Source organism: Somniosus microcephalus, chromosome 23, assembly GCF_052327205.1.
Source record: "Somniosus microcephalus isolate GS21.2 chromosome 23, FLI_Smic_1.0, whole genome shotgun sequence".
Taxonomy (NCBI): domain Eukaryota; kingdom Metazoa; phylum Chordata; class Chondrichthyes; order Squaliformes; family Somniosidae; genus Somniosus; species Somniosus microcephalus.
The window spans coordinates 56,468,571-56,493,911 of record NC_141009.1 but is presented as its reverse complement, the minus strand read 5'-3'; the positions used below and the strand labels follow the sequence as shown (position 1 = coordinate 56,493,911).

The 25,341-nt window shown below is 44.9% G+C and overlaps 1 protein-coding gene across 10 annotated transcripts in view; it reads right to left on the bottom strand.

Annotated features, from left to right (window-relative positions):
• Positions 1 to 24,449, bottom strand: part of LOC147101864 (uncharacterized) — a 57,539-nt gene extending 33,090 nt beyond the window's left edge. For 3 of the 10 annotated variants that reach the window (XM_085965863.1, XM_085965864.1, XM_085965870.1), the window contains exons 1-6: positions 24,122 to 24,197; positions 23,643 to 23,733; positions 15,905 to 16,274; positions 14,660 to 14,714; positions 11,119 to 11,233; positions 6,468 to 6,515 (exon numbers count right to left, since the gene is read on the bottom strand). In XM_085965863.1, coding sequence (XP_085821989.1) covers positions 6,468 to 6,515; positions 11,119 to 11,233; positions 14,660 to 14,714; positions 15,905 to 16,274; positions 23,643 to 23,672 — 618 coding nt within the window. In that variant the 5' untranslated portion in view covers positions 23,673 to 23,733; positions 24,122 to 24,197. The other 7 variants (XM_085965871.1, XM_085965872.1, XM_085965869.1 and 4 more) reach the window with 6 other exon arrangements.
• Positions 24,450 to 25,341: the final 892 nt, after the last annotated feature.

The following is a 25,341-nucleotide window of genomic DNA, read 5'->3' as shown; positions in this document are numbered from 1 at the left end:
GCTCGACTCGTCGATCGACAGTTCCGACGGGCCACAGCGAAAAATCGCATAGACCTCCTCAGAAGACAAACACGGGACACAACCAACAGAGTACCCTTCGTCGTCCAGTACTTCCCCGGAGCGGAGAAACTACGCCATGTTCTTCGCAGCCTTCAACATGTCATCGATAACGACGAACACCTCGCTAAGGCCATCCCCACGCCTCCACTACTCGCTTTCAAACAGCCGCCTAACCTCAAACAGACCATCGTTCGCAGCAAATTACCCAGCTTTCAGGGGAACAGCGACCACGACACCACACAACCCTGCCAGAGCAACCTCTGCAAGACATGCCAGATCATCAACACAGATACCATCATCACACGTGAGGACACCACCCACCAGGTACATGGTACATACTCATGTGACTCAGCCAACGTTGTCTACCTCATACGTTGCAGGAAAGGATGCCCCAGAGCATGGTACATCGGCGAGACCATGCAGACACTGCGACAACGGATGAACGGACACCGCGCAACAATCACCAGGCAGGAGTGTTCCCTCCCAGTCGGGGAACACTTCAGCAGTCAAGGACATTCAGCCTCCGATCTTCGGGTAAGCATTCTCCAAGGTGGCCTTCGAGACACACGACAACGCAAAATCGTCGAGCAGAAACTGATAGCCAAGTTCCGCACCCATGAGGACGGCCTCAACCGAGATCTTGGGTTCATGTCACGCTACATGTAACCCCACCTTAACCCCACCTGATGCAGGGTCATCCAGACTCGAGTCGACATTGGCTTGTTCTCTTTACACAGATGCGGCTGGACCTGCTGTGATTTCCAGCCAAAAAAGATGTTTTTTGTCTGTTTTTTTGTTTTTCATACAGACCCCAGCATCTGCAATATTTGACCCCACCTCATTGTTCTTTGATGTAATGTTTCCCTGACTGACCTGTTTGGACACCATTCACACCTTTGACTGCTGTGATTATCTCTCTGCCGAGGTGTGATAAATGGCAGTTGGAAAGGTTACCTGTAAACATCTGACATGATTCTCTGACTATATAAGCTGTGTCTTTATGCATTTCTCCACTTCACCTGAAGAAGGAGCAGCGCTCCGAAAGCTTGTGATTTCAAATAAAGCTGTTGGACTATAACCTGGTGTTGTGTGACTTCTTACACTAGTAAGTATAGGAATGGGAGGATAGAGCAGATGAATGCGTGGCTAAAGAGTTGGTGTAGGGGGGAGGGTTTTACTTTCCTGGATCACTGGGCCTGCTTCTGGGAAAGTTGGGACTTGTACAAGTCGGACGGGTTGCACCTGAACCAGAGCGGGACAAATATCCTTGTGGGGAGGTTTGCTAGCACTGTTGGGGGGGGGGGTTTAAACTAACTTGGCAGGGGATGGGATACAGAGGGGAGCTGAAATAGGGGGTGATGTGCTGCCAATTATAGAGAAAAAAACAAGTCAGCTTGGTAGACAGGGCAAATATATAAGGGCAAGGCTGGATGGCATCTATTTTAATGCAAGGAGTCTTGCAAATAAGGTGGATGAACTGAAGGTGTTGATAAACACATGGGAGTATGATATTGTTGCTATCACGGAGACATGGTTGAGGGAGGGGCAAGACTGGCAGCTCAATATTTCGGGGTACAGAATCTTCAGGCGAGACAGAGGGGGAGGTATAAGAGGAGGGGGTGTCGCAATATTAATTAAGGAGTCAATTACTGCAGTAAGGAGGGATGATATATTAGCAGGTTCCTCTAATGAGGCCATATGGGTGGAGCTTAAAAACAAAAAGGGGGCAAGCACTTTGCTGGGAGTGTACTATAGGCCTCCAAACAGTCAGGGGGAGATAGAGGAACAGATATGTAGGCAAATCTCAGAGAAATGTGCAAATAATAGGGTAATAATAATGGGGGATTTCAACTTCCCCAATGTTAACTGGGATAGTCAGAGTGTGAAAGGCTCAGAGGGTGTAGAATTCTTAAAGTGCATCCAGGAGAGCTTTTTGAGCCAGCATGTAGAAAGTCCTACAAGAGAGGGGGCGGTACTGGACCTAATTCTAGGGAATGTGGCCGGCCAAGTGGAAAAAGTGCTAGTAGGTGAGCACTTTGGTGATAGTGACCATAATATGGTAAGATTTAAGGTGGTCATGGAAAAGGACAGGGATGGGCCGGAAATAAAGGTTCTAAATTGGGGGACGGCCGATTTTAATAGGATAAGGCAGGATCTGGCCAAAATGGACTGGGATCAGCTACTTGTAGGAAAATCCGCATCGGAGCAATGGGAGGCTTTCAGAAGGGCGATTGAGGTCATACAATGGCAACATGTTCCCGTAAAGGTCAAGGGTGGTTCCAAAAACCACAGGGAACCGTGGATGTCAGGGGATATACGAGAATGGATTAGGAAAAAAAGGAGGGCTTTTGGTAGATACAAAAGGCTAAAGGCAGAGGAAGCCCTAGAGGAGTACAAAAAGTGCAGGGGGATACTTAAAAAAGAAATTAGGAGATCAAGGAGGGGCCATGAAATAACACTGGCGAGCAAAATAAAGGAAAATCCTAAGATGTTTTATAAGTATATTAAGGATAAGAGGATAACTCGGGAAAAAATAGGGCCCATTAGGGACAAAAGTGGCAATCTGTGTGTGGAGCCGGAAGATGTAGGAGGGGTTCTAAATGAATTTTTTGCATCTGTTTTCACTATGGAGAAGGACGATGTAGACATAGAAATAGGGCGGGGGGACTGTGATATGCTCGAACATATTAACATCGAGAGGGAGGAGGTATTGGCGGTTTTAGCTGGCCTAAAAATGGGTAAATCCCCAGGCCCGGATGAAATGTATCCCAGGCTGCTATGTGAGGCAAAGGAAGAGATTGCGGGGGCTCTAACACATATATTCAGGACCTCTCTGGCCACAGGGGATGTGCCAGAGGACTGGAGAACCGCTAATGTAGTACCATTATTCAAGAAGGGTAGTAGGGAAAAACCGGGGAACTACAGGCCAGTGAGCCTAACATCAGTGGTAGGAAAATTATTGGAAAAAATTCTGAGGGACAAAATTTGTCTCCACTTGGAGAGACAAGGATTAATCAGGGATAGTCAACATGGCTTTGTCAAGGGAAGATCATGTCTGACTAATTTGATTGAATTTTTTGAGGGGGTGACTAGGTGTGTGGATGAGGGTAACGCAGTGGATGTGGTATACATGGATTTCAGTAAGGCCTTCGATAAAGTCCCGCACAGGAGACTGGTCAAGAAGGTAAGAGCCCATGGAATCCAGGGTGCCTTGGCACATTGGATACAAAACTGGCTTAGTGGCAGAAGGCAGAGGGTGATGGTCGAAGGTTGTTTTTGTGACTGGAAGCCTGTGGCCAGTGGGGTACCACAGGGATCGGTGCTGGGTCCCTTGCTGTTTGTGGTCTACATTAATGACTTGGATATGAATGTAAAAGGTATGATCAGTAAGTTCGCGGATGATACAAAAATTGGTAGGGTGGTAAATAGCGAGGAGGGTAGCCTCAGTCTGCAGGACGATATAGATGGGTTGGTCAGATGGGCGGAACAGTGGCAAATGGAATTTAACCCGGAAAAGTGCGAGGTGATGCACTTTGGGGGGACTAACAAGGCAAGGGAATACACAATGAATGGAAAGACCCTAGGCAAGACGGAGGGTCAGAGGGATCTGGGTGTGCAAGTACACAGATCCCTGAAGGCGGCGGAACAGGTGGATAAGGTGGTAAAAAAGGCATATGGGATACTTGCCTTCATTAGCCGAGGCATTGAATATAAGAGCAAGGAGGTTATGATGGAGCTGTATAAAACACTGGTTAGGCCACAGCTGGAATACTGTGTGCAGTTCTGGTCGCCACACTACAGGAAGGATGTGATCGCGTTAGAGAGGGTGCAGAGGAGGTTCACCAGGATGTTACCAGGGCTGGAGCGCTTCAGCTATGAAGAGAGACTGGGCAGATTGGGTTTGTTTTCCTTGGAGCAGAGGAGGCTGAGGGGGGACATGATTGAGGTGTACAAAATTATGAGGGGCATAGATAGGATGGATACTGAGGAGCTTTTTCCCTTAGTAGAAGGGTCAATAACTAGGGGGCATAGATTCAAGGTAAAGGGCGGGAGGTTTAGAGGGGATTTGAGAAAGAACTTTTTCACCCAGAGGGTGGTTGGAGTCTGGAACTCACTGCCTGAAAGGGTTGTGGAGGCAGGAACCCTCACAACATTTAAGAAGCATTTGGATGAGCACTTGAAATGCCATAGCATACAAGGCTACGGACCAAATGCTGGAATATGGGATTAGATTAGACAGGGCTTGATGGCCGGCGCGGACACGATGGGCCGAAGGGCCTCTATCCGTGCTGTATAACTCTATGACTCTAACACTTGTGCGTGGCAGAGAACCGGAGGTTGTCCTCCAGGTACAGCATCTGTGTCCAGCTGAGCAGAGCTTGAAGAGTCTTGCGCCCTCCGACGCGGACTCTCCACTGCTGTCCCCGAGTCCACCATCTTCTCTTGCTCACTTGTGAAGTACGATTCATCGTGTGAAAATCCAACTATCTCTCTAACTTCTCCCACGGAAGTACAGGTATCTGAACTAGTGCAGGATTTGTACGCAGGCAGCCTAACATGCTGGTGTGAAATGCGGAAGTCGGCGGGTTGGAGCCGGCTTCCTGACGAGCTCGCATTTTTGCCGGTTTTAATCCTCCACCCGTACCTCCACTTTAAAATTCCTCCCAGTTACGAGGATCTAGCAGCTCACTGTTCAGCATTTACCTCCTTAATGGGCACATTCATTTACCATGTCTGAGAAGTTAATCCAAGAACAAAATATATGAGAATTTTCGGAAGGATTTATTTTACCTTAGTTAAAGCCTACAACTCAACGTGGAAATTTTTCAATCTAGGTTAGGTAATGAGAGATGCAGTTTGATAGACCAAAGTGGATACTGCATCTCAGAAGTCTACAGTTCTCTTCAGAAAGGTCACATAACAGACTGTGTCCACATTATCACACAATCAGACCTCTCATTTCACTTTCTGAAGACAATAATAACCTGAAAGGACAGAAGAGAATGTGGCCACTAAAACATGTATATGCACTGGGGAGCACAGAATAGCAAAAAGACTGACCCTAAGTCTAAAGGGGATGAACTATGAGAAAGGTTAGAGAAGCTCAGTCTCTCGAAACCAGAAAGAAAGGAAACCTCATCATCATGGTATATAAATGATATAGATAAAGTAAACCCAGAATATCACTTCAAATTAGGCTGGGGAACTAGAATCATTGGGCATAAACTTAACTTAGTGAAAAGAACATTTGAAGCCGATTAAAGGAAGAATGTCTTTACTCAAATGTTTGGAATAATCTACCAGGTAGCGTTGAAGAAATCAATGGAACAAAAATCAGACGAGTTCTACAATGGGGGGCGGGGGGGAATTGGAGATCTGCTACGCCAGATTATCACCTAGACAGTGAAGATGAAAAGTATACCCTTACTCTCTTATCTACAACAAGCTTGTTTCATTTCTTCTACAATTTGTTTCATGCAAGTTAATTAACCACTGCAGAACTTAGTAGAGAAGTCACCAGGAGCGCTAGCAAGTAAGTAAAAAGTTATAACCACATTGTGTGACAGTTCACACACCAATGTGGCTTACAGATGCACATTACTGCATTTACTTACACGGGGCTACACAAGCCACGGTCTAAGTGACCAGTCTTACTTTCTACACAGGAAAACATAGAATTTCGAAGCTGGCAAACTGTAAATAAAATTCACATAATTTGTAGAAATTAGTCTTAATAATCTGTGAAGCACTTATCAAGTACATCTCCTTTCTGCTAAATCATGACCAACCTCTTTCTTGGTATCAAAATATTCTGAAAGGGCGATGTTTATTCCTGCCAGTAAGTAAAAAGAATATTCACATAAAACACATTCCTATCTTAAAGCTATTATCTGTAAGTTAGAAAGAGAGAGAATCAGAAGTTAAACAAACTCAATGGTTAATTTACTCAATTGTGGGACAGAGTGATCACTGAGGGGCTGATGGTCTTTTCTCACCATTCTTTCACACATCCATCGATACGGCTTAAACTGGACATTCTCTAACAAATAACTGTGCATCAGCAGTTTTATTTTGACCTGGGCAATAATCTGGATAAGAAAGATCACATCAGATTTTATAAATTCTGCGATCGTAGCAGCTTTAGGTTCCCAAAATCCCAAGGCAGAACGCAAACTTTACTTCTTTCACCCCCGTTCACTTAAACTGAGACTTTCATAGAAATATATTTTATTTTAGATGAAAAATATAGATCAGTTTCCTTGGTGAACTCTATCTTGTTTAAACACCAGCAACGCACTGTAGGTTTTTTTGGTTGAATGATGTATTTAACAGTCTGCCAAGTCTGTTGAATTTGGTCAGACCCAGAGCCAAGAAATATAATAGTTTCAGGCTATGCTAGCACTTACCATGGTCTCCTCCATAACTTCAGCCCCTGTTTTTGTTCTTTGATTCACCTGATAATGCATAGAAACAGCATAATTTAGTAAAACACAGTAACACAACTGACATGAATCAACTGAGCGGCCTGCAGGTGGCGCTGTCCAGGGAGAGTATAAATACTCTGGCACAGGCCCAGCTTGCGCAGGACATTCTTAATAGGAACTAGTGAAGGACACAACTAGACCTCTATGTTGTAAAACAGTTGATTAAAGCTTTGTTTAATGCTTAGACCAAGTGCCTAGTAGTTTTCTTACGTCAATTTAATCAACTAAAACTTGCTCCACGATCTAAGTGATTTTGGGAACAGACGGCTACGACTCTAATGTGTAGAAGGGAACCAGACGTAGTAATCAATCCATCATGGAGAAACTACTCAGACCCGCCCGTCTTGACCTGGACCCGAATTCACCTACAACTGCTAAGGTATGGAATCACTGGTATCGTACCATCAGTCAACATCCTTGGCTACTGGGTGGGCAATGGTGTCATCAAACTGGATCTGGAACGACTTCATCCGCTTCAGGAGCTCCCTCCCCCTACGAATCTCGGCTCTCTTCGTCGGGCCCTCGGCATGTTCGCCTATTGTGCAAAGTGGATACCCCACTTTTCTGACAAGATCCAGCCCCTGCTTCACACGAAGCCATTTCCGTTGGAGGCAGTGGCTATTTCAGCTTTCGACCTCCTCAAGCAGCAACTGGAAAAAGCCACGCTTCGTTCCATCGATGAAAATCTTCCTTTCGTGGTCGAGTGCGATGCATCGGAGGTGGCGATCTCAGCTACCTTGATCAAGGCGGTTGACCCACTGCATTTCTGTCCAGAACTTTGCAGGGTAGCGAGCTCCATTATCCTCCTGTCGAGAAGGAGGCTATGGCCATCGTCGAAGCAGTACGTAAATGGAGTCATTTTCTCACTCGTCGCCATTTCACACTCATAACCGATCAGCGCTCTGTGGCCTTTATGCTGGATAACCGGAAATGCACTAAGGTCAAGAATAACAAAATACAGCTCTGGTGGATGGAATTGGCCGCCTTTGGATACACCATACATTATCGACCCGGCAAAGAGAATGTGGCCCTGGATACCCTCATGCGTGCATTCTGCTCTTCCATGTCAACTTTGACTCTTGCGGATCTTCATACTGACTTATGCCATCCTGGCATTACCCGTACGTTACACTTTGTGCGATCTAAAAATCTCCCATTTTCTACGGAAGACGCGAAAAGAACATGCTCCACTTGTAGAATTTGCGCGGAATTAAAACCGCAATTCTTCCGTCCGTCGGATGGCTCGCTCATACACGCTACACAGCCTATGCAGCAACTCAGCATTGACTTTAAAGGGCCACTGCCTTCCTCAACGCGAAACACCTACTTGCTTACTATGGTGGACGAATATTCACGCTTTCCCTTTGCTTTCCTCTGTCCCAATATGCTTACTTCCACAGTGATCAAATGCCTCGATCAGGTCTTTTCCCTTTGCGGTATGGCCAATTTCATCCACTCTGATCGGGGTCCCTCCTTCATGTCAAGCGAACTCAAAAGTTATCTTTCCCAACGGGGAATCGCCACAAGTAAAACGACACCGTATCATCCTATTGGAAACGGACAGGTTGAGAGATACAACGCTATCATTTGGAACGCTGTTCGTCTTGCACTGAGGTCACACAACCTATCAGACCAGCAGTGGGAAACTATGCTCCCTAACGCGTTGCATTCTATCAGGTCTCTCCTTTCTACATCCACCAATGTTACTCCTCACGAACGATTCTTCGGGTTCCAGCGTCGCTCTACTCATGGGACGTCCCTACCATCATGGTTGGCAGCTCCTGGCCCCGTGCTGCTCCGAACATAAGAAATAGGAGCAGGAGTAGGCCATACGGCCCCTCGGGCCTGCTCCATGGCTGATCTGAATCTAGACTCATGTCCACTTCCCTGCCCTCTCCCCGTAACCCCTAATTCCCTTATCTGCTAGGAAAATGTCTATCTCCATTTTAAATTTATTTAATGTCGCAGCTTCCACAGCTCTCTGGGGTAGCAAATGCCATAGATTTACTACCCTCTGAGTGAAGAAGTTTCTCCTCATCTCAGTTTTGAAAGGGCAGCCCCTTATTCTAAGATTATGCCCCCTAGTTCTAGTCTCACCCATCAGTGGAAACATCCTCCCCGCATCCACCCGATCAAGCCCCCTCACAATCTTATGTGTTTCGATAAGATCGCCTCTCATTCTTCTGAACTCCAATGAGTAGAGTCCCAACCTACTCAACCTTTCCTCATACGTCAGCCCCCTCATCTCTGGAATCAACCGAGTGAACCTTCTCTGAACCGCCTCGAGAGCAAGTACATCTTTTCTTAAATATGGAAACCAAAACTGCACGCAGTATTCCAGGTGTGGCCTCACCAATACCCTGTATAACTGCAGCAAGACTTCCCTGTTTTTATACTCCATCCCCCTTCCTGATCACCTGCTGCACCTGCATACTAACTTTTTGTGTTTCATGCACCAGGACCCCCAGATCCCTTTGTACTGTAGCACTTTGCAGTTTCTCTCCATTTAGATAATAACTTGCTCTTTGATTTTTTCTGCCAAAGTGCATAACCTCACACTTTCCAACATTATATTGCATCTGCCAAATCTCTGCCCACTCACTTAGCCTGTCTATGTCCTTTTGCAGGTTTTTTATGTCCTCCTCACTCACTGCTTTCCCTCCCATCTTTGTATCGTCGGCAAACTTGGATATGTTGCACTCGGTCCCTTCCTCCAAATCGTTAATATAGATTGTAAGGAGTTGGGGTCCCAGCACTGACCCCTGCGGAACACCACTAGTTACTGATTGCCAGCCCGAGAACGAACCATTTATCCCAACTCTGTTTTCTGTTAGATAGCCAATCTTCCACCCATGCCAGTATATTACCCCCAATCCCGTGATTTTTTATCTTGATCAGTAATCTTTTGTGTGGAACCTTGTCAAATGCCTTTTGGAAGTCCAAATACACTACATCCACTGGTTCCCCTTTATCCACCCTGTACGTTATATCCTCAAAGAATTCGAGCAAATTTGTCAAACATGACTTCCCCTTCATAAAACCATGCTGACTCTGTCCTATTAAATTTTGTTTATCCAAATGCTCTGTTAATGTTTCCTTAATAATGGACTCCAACATTTTGCCAACCACAGATGTTAGGCTAACTGGTCTATAGTTTCCAGTTTTTTGTCTACTTCCCTTCTTAAATAAGGGTGTTACATTAGCAGTTTTCCAATCTGCCGGGACCTTTCCCGAGTCCAGGGAGTTCTGGAAAATGATCACCAATGCATCCACAATCCCTACCGCCACTTCTCTCAAGACCCTAGGATGTGGGCCATCAGGTCCGGGGGATTTATCCGCCTTAAGTCCCATTATTTTACCGAGTACCATCTCCTTAGTGATTTTATCGTGTTTAGCTCCCCCCCCATTGCCCCCTGTTTGTCCAGTGTTGGGATATTTTTAGTGTCCTCTACTATAAAGATACTGGGTCAAAGGATCAGGATAGTGAAACAGTTTGGGTGGAGATAAGGAATAATAAGGGGAAAAAGTCACTAGTGGGCGTAGTCTATAGGCCTCCTAACAGTTGCAACTCTGTTGGTCGGAGTATAAATCAGGAAATAGTTAGGGCTTGTAATAAGGGAACAGCTATAATCATGGGGGATTTTAACTTTCATATTGACTGGACTAATCAAATTGGGCATGGCAGCATTGAGGAAGAGTTCATGGAGTGTATTAGGGACGGGTTCCTTGAGCAGTATGTAACTGAACCAACCAGGGGGCAGGCAATCTTAGATCTGGTCCTGTGTAATGAGACAGGATTAATAAAAAATGTCCTAGTAAAGGATCCCCTTGGAATGAGTGACCATAATATGGTTGAATTCCAAATTCAGTTTGAGGGTGAGAGAGTTGGATCTCAAACCAGCGTACTAAGCTTAAATAAAGGAGACTATGAAGGCATGAGAGTAGAATTGACTAAAGTGGACTGGGAAAACAGATTAAAGTGTAAGACAGTACAAGAGCAGTGGTCTACATTCAAGGAGATATTTCATATCTTTCAAGATAAATATATTCCACTGAGGAAAAAGGGGAGTAAAAGAAAAGACAGCCATCCGTGGCTTAGTAAAGTAATAAAGGATAGTATTCGACTGAAAACAAGGGCATATAAAGTAGCCAAATCTAGTGGGAGGATAGAAGATTGGGAAGCATTTAAAAGCCAGCAAACAATAACTAAAAGATTAATTAAGAAAGGGAAGATAGATTATGAAAGTAAACTAGCAAAAAATATAAAAACAGATAGCAAGAGTTTCTACAGCTATATAAAAAGAAAAAGGGTGGCTTTGTTCAGTGTCTTTGCCATCTCCATGTTCCCCACCACTAGTTTCCCGGTCCCATCCTCTAAGGGACCAATGTTCACTTTAGCCACCCTTTTTCTTTGATGAAGGGATCTACAAACATACAAAAATGATGGACAGGAAAAGACCCGCTGGTCCATTAGGCCTGTCCCATACTATCATGGTATACTATAACTGGGAACAGCAGAATAGTGGTTATGTTACTGGACTAATAATCCAGAGGCCTGGACTAATAATCTCACCAGTTTATGGACAGTCACTGTTGGGCTCAGGTAGTCATTTTCCAAAATCAACCCTTCCTTTTCTTCCACCTCAAATTCTTCAAAAGCTTGGTCTTTAATGTTCAATTTTTCAGCTCTAGAAACAGAAGTATTTTCTTTACATATAAATCTCAATTATTCTCAGCATTAACAAATATCCCATAAATTATGGATCAAAGTGCAGTAATATACTGACCAGTCCTGAACGGCCCATTAATTCTCAATTTCAATTTTCTCCCCCACCCGATCACCGCTGAAACCATGCTTGGGTGTGGTTCCACAGGAACCAGCAACCCTTGTCTGGACGCAATACTCCAGATGGACGACTCTTCCTTCTGGAGAATTGTGTTGCATTTTGGGCACGGCACCTTGGAAAGGATATATTGCCCTTGGAAGGGGTGCAGCGCAGAATCACCAGAATGATATCGGGGCTTAGAGGGTTAAATTATGAGGGCAGGTTGCATAAACTTGGCTTGTATACTCTTGAGTATAGAAGATTGAGGGGTGATCTGATTGAGGTGTTTAAAATGTTGAAAGGTTTTGACAAGGTAGATATTGAGAAACTATTTCCTCTGGTGGGGGAATCAAGAACGAGGGGACATAATATTGAAATTAGAGTTAGATCATTTAGGAGTTAAATCAGAAAGCACTTTTTCCACACAAAAGTTAGTGGAAATCTAGAATTCTCTCCCCAAAAGGGTGTGGGTGCTGGGACAATTGGAGCTTTCAAGAGTGAGACAGATAGATTTTTGTTAGGTAAGTGTATCAAGGGATACGGAACTAGTGCAGATAAAGGGAGTTGAGGTGCAGATCAACCATGATCTAATTGAATGGTGGAGCAGCCTCGAGGGGCTTAACGGCCTACTCCTGTTCCTAATGTTCCTACAACAGTAGCAGCCCGCTTGATTGGCACAATATCCACCACCGTCAACATTCACTCCCTCCACCACCGGCGGACTGTGGCTGCAGTGTGTACCATCTACAAGATGCACTGCAGCAACTCGCCAAAGCTCCTTCAACAGCACCTTCCAAACCCGCGACCTCTACCACTTAGAAGGACAAGGGCAGCAGACGCATGGGAACATCACCACCTACAAGTTCCCCTCCAAGCCACACACCATCCTGACTTGGACCTGTATCGCCGTTCCTTCACTGTCGCTGGGCCAAAATCCTGGAACTCCCTTCCTAACAGCGTTGTGGGTGTACCTACACCATATGGACTGCAGCAGTTCAAGAAGGCGGCTCACCACCATCTTCTCAAGGGCAATTAGGGATGGGCACTAAATGCAGGCCTAGCCAGCGACGCCCGCATCCCAACAATGAATAAAAAAAACAACAGTATGTGCCAGCAGGCTATGTGACAATCTGTGTAATCACACCTAAGCTCACTCCTTTCTTCACCCAATGTCCGGGCATGAGGATTTCCAGTAGGGGTCACTTGATAACAATCTGGCGGTTGACTTTTTCCTCTTTAATCCCAGGGATGCTAACTGGAGTGCTTCAACTGCCTTTCCAGCTAACTCAAAATGAGTAGTGAAAGTTGGACCTTTCTATTCAGACTGGCTTAGCAGCAGACCACAAAATGTACTTACCCACTGAGCCATGGGAGGAGTAATTAAAAACACTTCAATTGTTGCACCATAAAGCCAGTGTTTACAGTTTTGCTCTATATGTTAAGCTTTTATTTCTAAGTTACTTACATCTATAGTGAATACATCAAAAAACCTAATGCTCAAATTTCAGTACCACAGGCAAAGTGGATTTTTATGCAGCGACAGTGTCATTATGGCCAAAGCCATTCAACATTAAAGTTGTGATGAAATAGTGAGAAAACCCACACCCAAACATTTGCATAAAGACAACATTATCTCTTCAATGCCCAAGAGAAGAATGCATCCTTCTGATTTACTTCCTCTGGCATTTTACTGTCATCATCTGTACATCTGGCTGATTGTAGAGTAAGACCATCCAGCTCAGCAGCAAACCTGAGGTGAAGAACAGGCAAATAACTTCTACTGCCAACACCACGTTACATGTGGATCCGATCCAATTGTAGAACTGTATATCTGACCAAATAGTGCTGCTTCCTCATTTTGAAAGCAAATGGAAAGTATCACCTGTGTTTTGTTGATAATTAGAAAATGTAAACACATTCTAATTACTAACAAATTCAAGTCACAGTCAGGTCCAGATATATTTCCAGGAACCAATCTCAAAACACCAAATTTAATGTTGCTAGAGATTTCTTAAAAAGTTACAAACCTTGAATGCCAAAACCCTTCCCTTCCCCTCACTGCGGAGGGACTCCAGGAATGTACCAGTGAGCTAGACCCCACATTCGACCCTGTGTGACAAATGTCAGGTTCCCCCCTCCACAGTTCTGCCAGGCTAAACATACACCACCCACCAGCTTAAACATCCACTCCCACCACCATTGGCGTACCATGGCTGCACTGCAGCAAGTTGTCAAGGCTTCTTTGGCAGCACCGCCCAATCATGTGACCTCCACCACTTGGAAGGACAAGGGCAGCTGGTGCATGGGAACACCATCACCTCCAAGTCACACACCATCCCAACTTGCCTGAATGGGTGCAACTGCAACAACACTCAAGAAGCTCGACACATCTAGGACAAAGCAGTCCGCTTGAACGGCACCCTATCCAGCACCTTAAACATCCACTCCCTCCACCACCGGCGCACCGTGGATGCAGTGTGTACTATCTACAGGAAGCACTGCAGCAACTCGCCAAGGCTTCTTTGACAGTACCTCCCAAACCCGTGACCTCTACCACCTGGAAGGACAAGAGCAGCTGGTGCATGGGAACACCATCACCTCCAAGTCACACACTATCCCAACTTGGACATGTATCGCCATTCCTTCATGGTCACTTGATTCAAAATCCTGGAATTCCCTACCTAAAGCATTGTGGGAGTACCTTCACCACATGGACTGCAGCAGTTCAAGAAGGTGGCTCAACACCACCACCTTCTCAAGGGCAACAAGGGGTGGGCGATAAATGCAGGCTTTGCCAGCGATGCCCATATCCTGAGATTGAAAGAAAAAAGAATCTTTGCATGCTGCCAAACCCAGCAGCCTCATCACATTGCTGCCAAACTTGAGGATGCACACTCCAAATCTGTCAAAGCCTGGAATCGTCCCATAGTATTACCTCCCCATGTGCACCTAAACTTCACTCCCCTAACCTATTGCTAGATACCAGTATCAAACTCCAACAGATACATCTTGAACACCATCTTGCTGTGTATTCTCAGTGTTAAAACCATTAAGCGATGAAAATTAAATACATAGGTAAAGGAAAAGAACAAAGGCTGTTCATTTACGGTTTTCAGATTAATGTAGAGTCGTGGAAATAATTCCCAAAGCACCATTTGATAAAAATGACTTTTGACTTATTCATCAGTCCCTATAAATTAGTGACACGTTATAAAACAGCATATTCTCCATCTCACTATGAGCAACTCAACAAGAGATGTGCTAGCATTAAAAACAGTTTCTACTTACTGAGTCCTTTCCTCACCAGAAGCATCTCCGGTTTGAATGGCAATACTTGGAATTCCTGTTAAATACAAGCAATAGTTTAAATTGCACCAGTGACGTGCCAAATCCTGTTTCTTAAAGAGGCTTACAGATTCCCCAGTCATTACGCAAGTTTCAATGTCATTAATTCAATTCAACATACAGAATCGTTAGCATCGATGAGGCTTTTGCATGAAAACTTAAGTCAGAGCAGTCACTTAGGAAGGCTTGTTGCATTATCAGGCAAAGAAAACATACAAAAAAGACATTAAACTGGCAATGGGGTGAAAGTGACAATATCAGGACCTGGTCTACAATGTGCAACGTCCTGTGTAATGCTACAAAACAACATTTCCCAACTTTTACACGTAATGGTTACCAATGGACTTACTTCCTGCCTTCATTGACTAGCTCAAATATTCCTAGATTTTATTTTTGTCAGGTTTTTGAAAAGCAAAGCTAATTTAAGCACATTGAAAGAATACATACATGCCAAACACTGAACAATTCTTTTTACAGAATTTCCAATTATTTTCCTGAAATGGGTTTTTATTTAACACATGAAAGAGACAAGCTTAAGGTAAATTAAATTTTTTTATAAAACTTGGTTCAAAATAAGGCACTTAAATGCAGAATTGGAGTTCCTGTATGGGACAACAAAACAGGCTGGCTAATCCCCTGTGAATGTCAAGTCGAAAACTTCATGCAGTGCTGGCTCCAAGTACAGGAAACTTTGGTTTATCCGGAGGTTAACTGTCCGGAATGCTCGAGCCACCGGCAAAAATCAGGAGCCGTTTCATTAGTTTTTTTTTCTTTTCGTTGCTTTTTTCTCAACAGTCAAGCTCTGCAAGGTCTCGCTGAAGCTGTTGCTAAGCTACAGAGACGCTTGCAAGGTACGGCCGACTGTTTAAAAGCTGTTGCTAAGCAACAGGGTTTGTTGCCAGATACGGCACTCAAAATCTCCGTATGTTTCAACATTAATGCTGGTTTGTCCGGCAGTTTTGATGGGACGGCAACAGCTCGGTCCCGTCGGTGCCGGATAGCACAAAGTTTCCTGTATTTTAAAATGTTACATTAATCAAAACACAGAAGTATATACATGTGTAAATTTGCTTATAATGCACAAACAGTTCTCCAACATAGAGATCTATTTGTGGCACCACTGACAGTGTTCAGATTTTTCTTTTACTCAATATTCCTAAACCCACTCTGTGAGGGACAGAATCTAACCTTCACTGCAAGACTGGGCGACACTATGTACTATAAAGGCTGCAGCGGATTCCGGCCTGCACAGAAGCGATGGGCAGCTCTTGCTGGTTGTGGAGTTCCTTTTGGGATGCAAGAAAATATCTTCCCCGTGCTGATGAAGCAGAACCTCCCACTTTGTAAGCGGTACCATTGGTAAAGATGTAGGGAGTAAGGTCCCAACTGTATCATAATCTGGGGTATCCTTCAATGTCCAATTCGTGGCTTCCAGCAGTGTATCCATGCTTTTACTTTTTCTCAGCATTTTCACAACCCTATTTGGTGATTCACTGTGAAATCTTGCCCACATGGTACTGTGGCTTTTATCAACAGAGGTTGCCATATTGGTAATTTCCTGTTCAGGGAAGAAATGGAACATTATAACAATTTTTACATCACTGACAATATGATGGATTTACAAAAATAAATTAGCACATCTCACGTTCCATTGCTTTGAAAAGAGGTTAAGCTTTACATAAGAATATAAGAAATAAGAGTAGGCCATACAGCCCCTCGAGCCTGCTCCGCCATTTAATAAGATCATGACTGATCATCGACCTCAACTCCACTTTCCTGCCCGATCTCCATATCCCTTGATTCCCCTAGAGTCCAAAAATCTGTCTATCTCAGCCTTGAATCTACTCAAAGACTCAGCATTCACAGCCCTCTAGGGCAGAGAATTCCAAAGATTCACAACCCTCTGAGTGAAGAAATTCCTCCTCATCTCAGTCTTAAATAGCCTACCCCTTATCCTGAGACTATGCCCCCTAGTTCTAGACACTCCAGCCAGGGGAAACAACCTCTCAGCATCTACCGTCAATTCCCTTCAGAATCTTGTATGTTTCAATGAGATCACCTCTCATTCTTCTAAACTCCAGAGAGTATAGGCCCATTCTACACAATACCTCATCATAGGACAGCCCTCTCAACCTAGGAATCAATCTAGTGAACCTTCGTTGCACCGCCTCCAAGACAAGTACATCCTTCCTTAGATAAGGAGACCAAAACTGTGCACAGTACTCCAGGTGTGGTCTCACCAAGGCCCTGTACAATTGTAGCAAGACTTCCTTACTCATACTCCAACCCGCTAGCAATAAAGACCAACATGCCATTTGCCTTCCTTATTGCTTGCTGTACCTGCATGCTAGCTTTCTGTGTTTCTTGCACGAGGACACCCAAAATTCTCTGATGAGAGCAGCATTATGCCAGGTAACATACAATGTTGATGCTAAGGTGAAGCTGTGTCCTTTTATGGCTACAAAGTCTAAATGAGTTTAAGTAAACAATGTTTATTCAAATGCTAATTGCTATAAGGGGTATTTTATATATCCTGTTACCATCAGAACTTAGCCCCTTCACTCTTTTTGTGAAATTGGCATCAATTTCACAGGTTGAACTGGAAGATGAATATTCTCAAAACATCTAGGTATCTGCAGAAAATGCCACTGCCTTCCCCAGCATAAAGATTATGTCCAATTCAGTCACGTCAAGATATTTCACAGTAACTTCAAAGAAATAAAATTGTAAGCGGAATAAACAAGAGGCCTCTATTTCACTGTAGGGAAGCTGAGCAACTCACTTGTCACAATTCAGGGCCAAATAACATCCCTTCTTCCTTCCCTTCCCCCAAATCCACATGTTGCACTGTGCAGGTTTTAAAGCCTCGATATTTCTCCACTGGTACCATTGTTTCAATATCAGAAGATATTTAGTTGGCTGAGAGAAAGTGTTCTTTGATGGCATTCTGTTTTGAAGGCCATCCCGGTTAATTCACCAGTGCTGCAATACAGTGCTAGAGATAGCAAAATACTGCAGATGCTGGAAATCCGAAATAACAACAGAAAATGCTGGAAAAACTCAGCAGGTCAGGCAACATCCGTGGAGAGAAATTTGATTTGACGTTTCGGGTTGAACCCTTCTTCAAAACTGGAAAGAAAATAGATCGAAGGCAGGGCTGCGATCGGACAAAAGAATTAAAAGAAACAAAAGAAGTAAAAGAGACAAAAGGTATTCGAAGCTAGATGAGATGGTAATAGGCTGAGATTAGGTGTGAAGTGTACTGGCAGGGCAAGAGATAGCTGCCAGGTGTGAGAGAGAAAAACAAAAGGAAAGGGGCGGGGGGGGGGGGGGGGAAAAGGAGTGGAAAAATTACAAGAAAAAATGTAATAGGGGCCGAGGTTATGATCTGAAATTGTTGAACTCGATATTGAGTCCGGAAGGCTGCAGAGTGCCTAATCGGAAGATGAGGTGCTGTTCCTCGAGTTTACGTTGAGCTTCCGTGGAACAATACAAGAGGCCAAGGACTGTGAGGTCCGAGTGGGAATGGAACGGTGAATTAAAATGACAGAAGACCAGAAGAGAAACTTCTTTTGTTTCTTTTAATTCTTTTGTCTGATCGCAGCCCTGCCTTCGATCTATTTTCTTTCCAGTTTTGAAGAAGGGTTCGACCCGAAACGTCAACTCAAATTTCTCTCCACAGATGTTGCCTGACCTGCTGAGTTTTTCCAGCATTTTCCAGTGCTAGAGATGGCTGGCTACAATATTCTCAATTAGGAAACACTTGTAAGGTAATTAAACAATGCACAGGAGATACAAATGTGTTAAGGACCTTTGAGACAAAATTCGAGAAGTTTGGTTCAATATTTTCTAATTCACTGACTATTCAGTTCCAAATGATTGAAGTTGTTGTGGAAAATCTTATTAATCAATCATAATAACTTGGTTCAAAAATAAGGCACTTAAAGGCAGAACTGGAGTTCCTGCGTGGAAGGTTCAACATAACAAGCTGGCTAATGAATGGCAAGTCTAAAGCTCTACAGTGCTGGCATCAAGCATTTGAAATATTACATTTATCAACACACAGTATATACATGTGTAAATCTGCATATAATGCACAAACAGTTCTCCAACATAGAGATCTATTTGGGGCACCACTGACAGTGTTCAGATTCAGTGTTCAGATTTGTTTAAACTCAATGTTCCTAAACCCACTGTGAGCGACAGCATTTAATCTGCACAGTGACTGACCAAACACTATGTAAAGTCTGCAGCAACACTGAAGGTTTGATAATACTGTGTAAATAATGGAGTGGTGAATCCCCAGCTTTCTCAGCTCCTTTTTAAAATGTAGCGAAGGTGTTAAGCAAGCGCTTGCACGTTCACACCAACTGCCGGGACAGCAGCACTTGTCCAGTTACTCTTTTAATTTAGTTTCTAAAGAAGTGAGGTTCTCATCATGAACTTTTACAATATATGTACAGTATAAACGTCATACATTGTATTTAGCTAGAAGACTACCAGTAAGGAAACAAACTGTTCAGAGCTTAAAATTGTCAAGCTTCTCTCTCACAAGTAGATTGGCTGAGAGTGAGACCAAAGTAGTTAATTTAGAGCAATCTTGTCGGGCGCAGCTCTAGAGTACAATACTGCATTGAGTTCTGGGCACTGCACCTTAGGAAGGATTTATTGGCCTTGGAGGGGGTGTACTCTTTTGAGCAACCTATAAACAAATAGACTGTATCTAAACTTAAAACATTAAATGAAACTTAACAAATTAAATAAAAATTTGGTTGCTGGGGGTGATGATGCACTCCAGTCCCTGCGGTGCCCACCGGTCGCGGAAGGCCTCGGGCATGCCGGCAGACACCGCGTGCTCCATCTCCAGGGCCACCCGGGCTCGAACGTGGCCGCAGGAGAGAGGCAGGCAGTCGAGCCGAACGACCCCCTCGACCGCCCGCTGCCTGGATCAGTTGATGGCCACGCCCAGCAGCCCTACGAGGAGGTCCCCCGATCTGCCCGCTCCCCTCCGCACCGGGTGACCAAAGATCAGGAGCGTGGGACTGAAGTGCAGCCAAAAATCGAGGAGCAACCCCTTCAAATAATGGAAGAGGGACTGCAATCTCTCTCACTCCGTATAAACATGGAACAGAGACTCCTCCAGGCCGCAGAAAAGGCAGGCGGGCTTGGGAGTCCGTGAACTGACTTAAAACCTTATTGCAGGCCAAGTCTTGGAGGGGGGCTTAGTGCAGATTCACCAGAATGATAACGGGCTAAAAGAGTTAAATTATGAAGACAGGTTGCATAGACTAGCCTGGTAGTCCCATGAGTATAGACGATTAAAGGGTGATCTAATTGAAGTTTTTAAGGTGATTAAAGGAGTTGATAGGGTAGATGGACAGAAACGATTTCCTCTGGTGGGGGAGGTCAGAACAAGGGGCCATACCCTTAAAATGAGAGCTAGGCCATTCTGGGGCGATGTCAGAAAGCACTTCTTTACACAAAGGGTTGTGAAAATCACCCCCAAAAAGCTGTTGAGGCTGGGGTCAATTGGAAATGTCAAAATTGAGCTTTGTTACGAAAGGGTATTAAGGGTTACAGAATCAAGGCGGGTAGACAGAGTTAAGCTACAGATCAGCCATGATCTAACTGAACGGCGGATCAGACTCGAGGGGCTGAATGGCCTACACCTGTTCATATGTTCCTGTCCACAACACAGTAATTAGCAACCTCATTTTACATAGACCAATAGAATGATTTGTTGGAAATGGAAGTGTTGCATTAGTGCAATAAATATGGTCTGTGTGGGGAGGAGTAACACTGCAGGGTGGTTTTATTCCATGTCTAGCCAGTGAGTGCTCAATGCTGATACTTGGGAGGGTGGTATTCTGGTGGGTGCAGAAAGCGATGGAAAACCAGGTACTGATTTGTGTTTTAAAAGCACTGCCCAGGGTTCTGCACTGGGCTTGTTCTGGACGTGCAGGGGACATAGTTTCAAGGTAAGGGGCAGGAGGTTTAGAGGGGATTTGAGGAAAAACTTTTTCACCCAGAGGATGGTTGGAATCTGGAACTCTCTGCCTGAAAAGGTGGTAGAGGCAGGAACCCTCACAACATTCAAGAAGCATTTAGATGAGCACTTGAAACGCCATAGCATACAAGGCTGCGGACCAAGTGCTGGAAAATGGGATTAGAATAGACAGGACTTGATGGCCGGCGCGGACACGCTGGGCCGAAGGGCCTCTTGCTGTGCTGTATAACTCTATGACTATGAATATGTGGCACAAACCTCAAAAAGCTTACAAAAAATATGTAAATTAAGACAGGACCATTGCTGTACAACTGTAAAATCAGGAATTCGGCACCACTCAGCAGGTGCAGAGCCACCAGAAGTGCCTTCTGCTCCTCTTAAAGTTATGTCTGCCAAGGATTGAAAAGTATTTTTAAGGTCTTTAATACTATTTAATTTTCTCTTGTTAAATTTACTTGGGAGCTTTTTTTCTTGCATTTCAGTTTTTCCTTTACTCCCTGTTACCACCTACCCGTCAGGATGTTTCATTATAATGTGCAAGTCCCCACTGGCAAAATGGCCATTCCTCGGAGATTCCTCTTGCCCTGTGAGCTGGACGACGAGGACAATTTCCAGAGGATTCATCAGAGGGATGTCTATCTGGTTGTACCTGAAGTAGGTGTCACCGACCCACTAATAAAGAAAGATGTGCACTTATATAGTGCTTTTCACGACCTCAGGATGTCCCAAAGTGCTTAACAGCCAATGAAGTACTTTTGAAGTGCAGTCACTGCAGTAATGTAGGAAACATGGCACTCAATTTGCACACAGCAGGGTTCCACAAATAGCAATGAAATAAATGACCAGATAATGTTTTTTAGGTGTTGGTTGAGGGTTAAACGTTTTCCAGGACATCGGGAGAAGTCCCCTGCTCTTCTTCATGCCGTGGGATCTTTTACGCCCACCTGAAAGAGCAGACAGGGCCTTGGTTTAACGTCACATCTGAAAGACGGCAATCCGACAGGTGCGGCACTCTCAGTACTACACAAAAGTAGATTAAGTTCTCAAGTCCCTGGAGTGGGGCTTGAACCCACAACCTTCTGACTCAGAGGCAAGAGTGCCATCACTGAGCCACAGCTGATCCAGATAGACTAGTCTACAGATCCCACCAGAGCTCATTAGGCAAGTCATAGGAGACTTGATGAAGGATGCTGTTCTCCAGTTTGAGATTGTACCCTCAAGTTGTCACAACAGAAGAATAATCTCAATCAGAAGAAGCAGTGACACTATGTGCACAACCTGGGTATCAGTAAATGCATATGCACCACACATCTAGGTTGATTTAAATTAACTTCAAGGTGTTATGACCTTGAAAAATGTGAGCATAGCAAGATTTATGATTCGACATTGCATCTGGAAGTTATGCCCTTCTGAGTTATGGGTATGCACGAGCTGCAAAGAGTGAGCTGCAAAGTTGCATAAGGACTTGGCTTTGATGAGAAGTACAAACACCACTTTGTGGGAAGCAAACTTTGGGCCGTCCGAGATACATGGTACTGCTGGATGCTGTTTCCTACCCAAGATTCCTCCCGGCACAGACACGATGGGTTGAACGGCCTCCTTCATTGCCATAAAACTGCTCCCCCCATTCAGTGGCTCTGCAAGTAGTGTTCAGTTTTAAACTGCTTACCAAGAATTATGCCCTCATGTTCTCTGGGGAAGGTGCCCTGAAGTGTCAAAATGAGCAAACCTCCTCCCACCCACTTCATATCCATTTAGCCATCCGGGGGAGAGGGGAGAAGAGATTGGGCGATGATCTTTCATTTGCCCACAGATTCTGTTTCCATACTAGGGTTTCCTTTCACTTCACTTCGTTTATGCCCAACACATTTCCCTTCCCTCCCCAACCTTGGCTAAGGTCAATAAATAGCCAAAATTCATCGCAATTCTACCTCAAGCATGTTCTTTATACCACCAGGATTCTGAGCAGCACACTCAATCAGTCCATCTATAATGGACACCACTATAATAGTCCAATTAATTAGCAAGCAGCAATAACTCAACTCTGCATCACCCAGCATGATGGAATTAAAAGCCATTTTGCATTAAAACAGCTCATGCAAATTTGTGACTGAGTAACTCCTTTAAATAAAGCTTCCTGCTCTTTTGCCACATATGGAGTTGAGCATCTTGGTGCACCGCCCTATAGGGAAGAACCAACAGTGAGGTTCTTGATCGCATTCTGTGAAAAATAGGTTCTTCAGTAGCTTTCAAGAAGAATGGGGATGTTAAAGAAATATTTCAATCTTAGTAGGACTGAAGCATTTGTTAGGATAAATTGTTCGAAGGTAAACATTTAAGAGACACAGGGGTTTGGTAAACCTACCATATGTTATAATAATTTGCCATACAGACCAGTAGGTATCCCTAATTTTGCAAGATCAGGTCTGTCAAAGAGGATGTTTTGCATATGCATTAAGAGTTTAAAAGAAATCATTTTTGGAACTTCATGCAACAAAATTGGTCTGCCCACCTCCGCTATACTGTTAATAGTGTACTGTTATGTACTTTTCTGAATTATATATTGAATTCAGTTTTGTTCAAAATTACCTATTGTTGGGAACACTAGCAAGTGACCAGAGCATGTGGTTTAACATGCCAAGTTAGATCATCCAAATGGCCTTCACTCATTCTATATTATCAGATAGTTAAAAGTATCAGATGTCAGCAAATAGCTGGAATAGTGTTTTTTTTGGCACCTTCAAGTAGCTTATATATAACTGAAACTACTCTATTACTTTCTGGCAAGTATTTATCCACATATAATGTAAGTGATATGCATTTTGATTTAAAAATGCTAGAAATGTTGTCGTGGAGCATCCCTAAAAATAAAGGGTTACACCCAAAACGTTAACTTGTCACGTTAACTTGTCTTTTTACCTTTGCAGATGTTGACTGCATGGTCAGCATTTACTCTTTTTTTGTTTCAGATTTCCAACATCTGCAGTTCTCCCTTTCGTTTTATTCGCCCCTAAAAATTAATTGATCGAGCAAGAGTCTCAATTAAATGTGGCTCAGAGCACGGGCGGATACCACACACTCACTCTCCACCGGTTGACTTATTTGACCTAGTATTTAAATACAGAATGAAATGATAGGGACTGGCGGCCTTACCCCAGAGCGGGCATGGTGCAGCGGTCTCACCCTCAGGGAGTGACACTAACTTTTCATTCCCACACTTCAAAATGATTGAAACACGCGCTCCGGGTCGATAATATTGTTGTTGTTGAACAATTTAAAACGGGGAATGTGTTTTTGTCGCTACAGTAACCCAGGCCCGACAGTCCCTTTCCGAGAGCACCTGCACAGAACATGGCCGCCGCCCTGCTTCCCTCCCTCGTCGCACGGTTCAAACTCACCTCAGCTACCCTCCCAGAGCAGGCGGCTGACCGAGCGACAACCTTGGGAGGAGGGGGGGCGGTTTTTGGCGCCGCTACCCCACCACCGCACTCACCCAACTATCACCTCAGCCGAGGCGCGGCTCCGGGGGGCGTCACGTAATTGGCTTCGCGGGAGGAGTTGGCGGGGGACTCACCTGCAGGCCCGTGACGTCATAAGATTGCCGGGACCGCGCTTCGCGGGGGCCTGCCACGCGGCCCGTGACGTCACAGGAGTGGCCCGGCGGGACCGCGCTTCGCCCGGAGGCCTGCCACGCGGCCCGTGACGTCACATGACCGGCCTGCCGGGACCGCGCCTCGCCTCTGGCGGCTCCAGCTCCCAGGGATCGCGCCTGGCGTGACGTCACGCGCAGCCCTCCCCTCCCCCGTGGCCGTTGGGCGCGGAGCAGAAATGGCGGCAACTGGAGCGGCAGGTCTTTCCCACGAGGCGGGCACTCAGATTTCCAGCTCGATGCTGCTGAATGAAACCATCTTCTCGTTCGCGTTTCAGAGTAATTGTGTTTTTTTTGGGGGGTGCAGGGCGATGTTCAAGTATTTATGTTACAAGGTTTTTATTTTTACATAGTTTAAAATGACCCAGGAAATACTGTGTAACTTTTTTTTATTCCATTATGGGATGTGAGCGTCGCTGGCAACGCCAGCATTTATTGCCCATCCCTTATTGCCCTCGAGAAGGTGGTGGTGAGCCGCCTTCTTGAACTGTTGCTGTCCGTGTGGTGAAGGTGCTCCCACAGTGTTGTTCGGGAGGGAGTTCCAGGATTTTGACCCAGCGACAATGAAGGATCGGCGATATATTTCTAAGTCAGGATGGTGTGTGACTTGGAGGGGAACTTGGAGGTGGTGGTGTTCCCATGCGCCTGCTGCCCTTATCCTAGGTGGAAGAGGTTGCGGGTTTGGGAGGTGCTGCCGAAGAAGCCTTGGCGAGTTGCTGCAGTGCATCTAGTAGATGGTACACACTGCAGCCACGGTGCGCCGGTGGTGGAGGGAGTGAATGTTTAAGGTGGTGGATGGGGTGCCAATCAAGCGGGCTGCTTTGTCCTGTATGGTGTCGAGCTTTTTGAGTGTTGTTGGAGCTGCACTCATCCAGGCAAGTGGAGAGTATTCCATCACACTCCTTACTTGTGCCTTGTAGGTGGTGGAAAGGCTTTGGGGAGTCAGGAGGTGAGACACTCGCCGCAGAA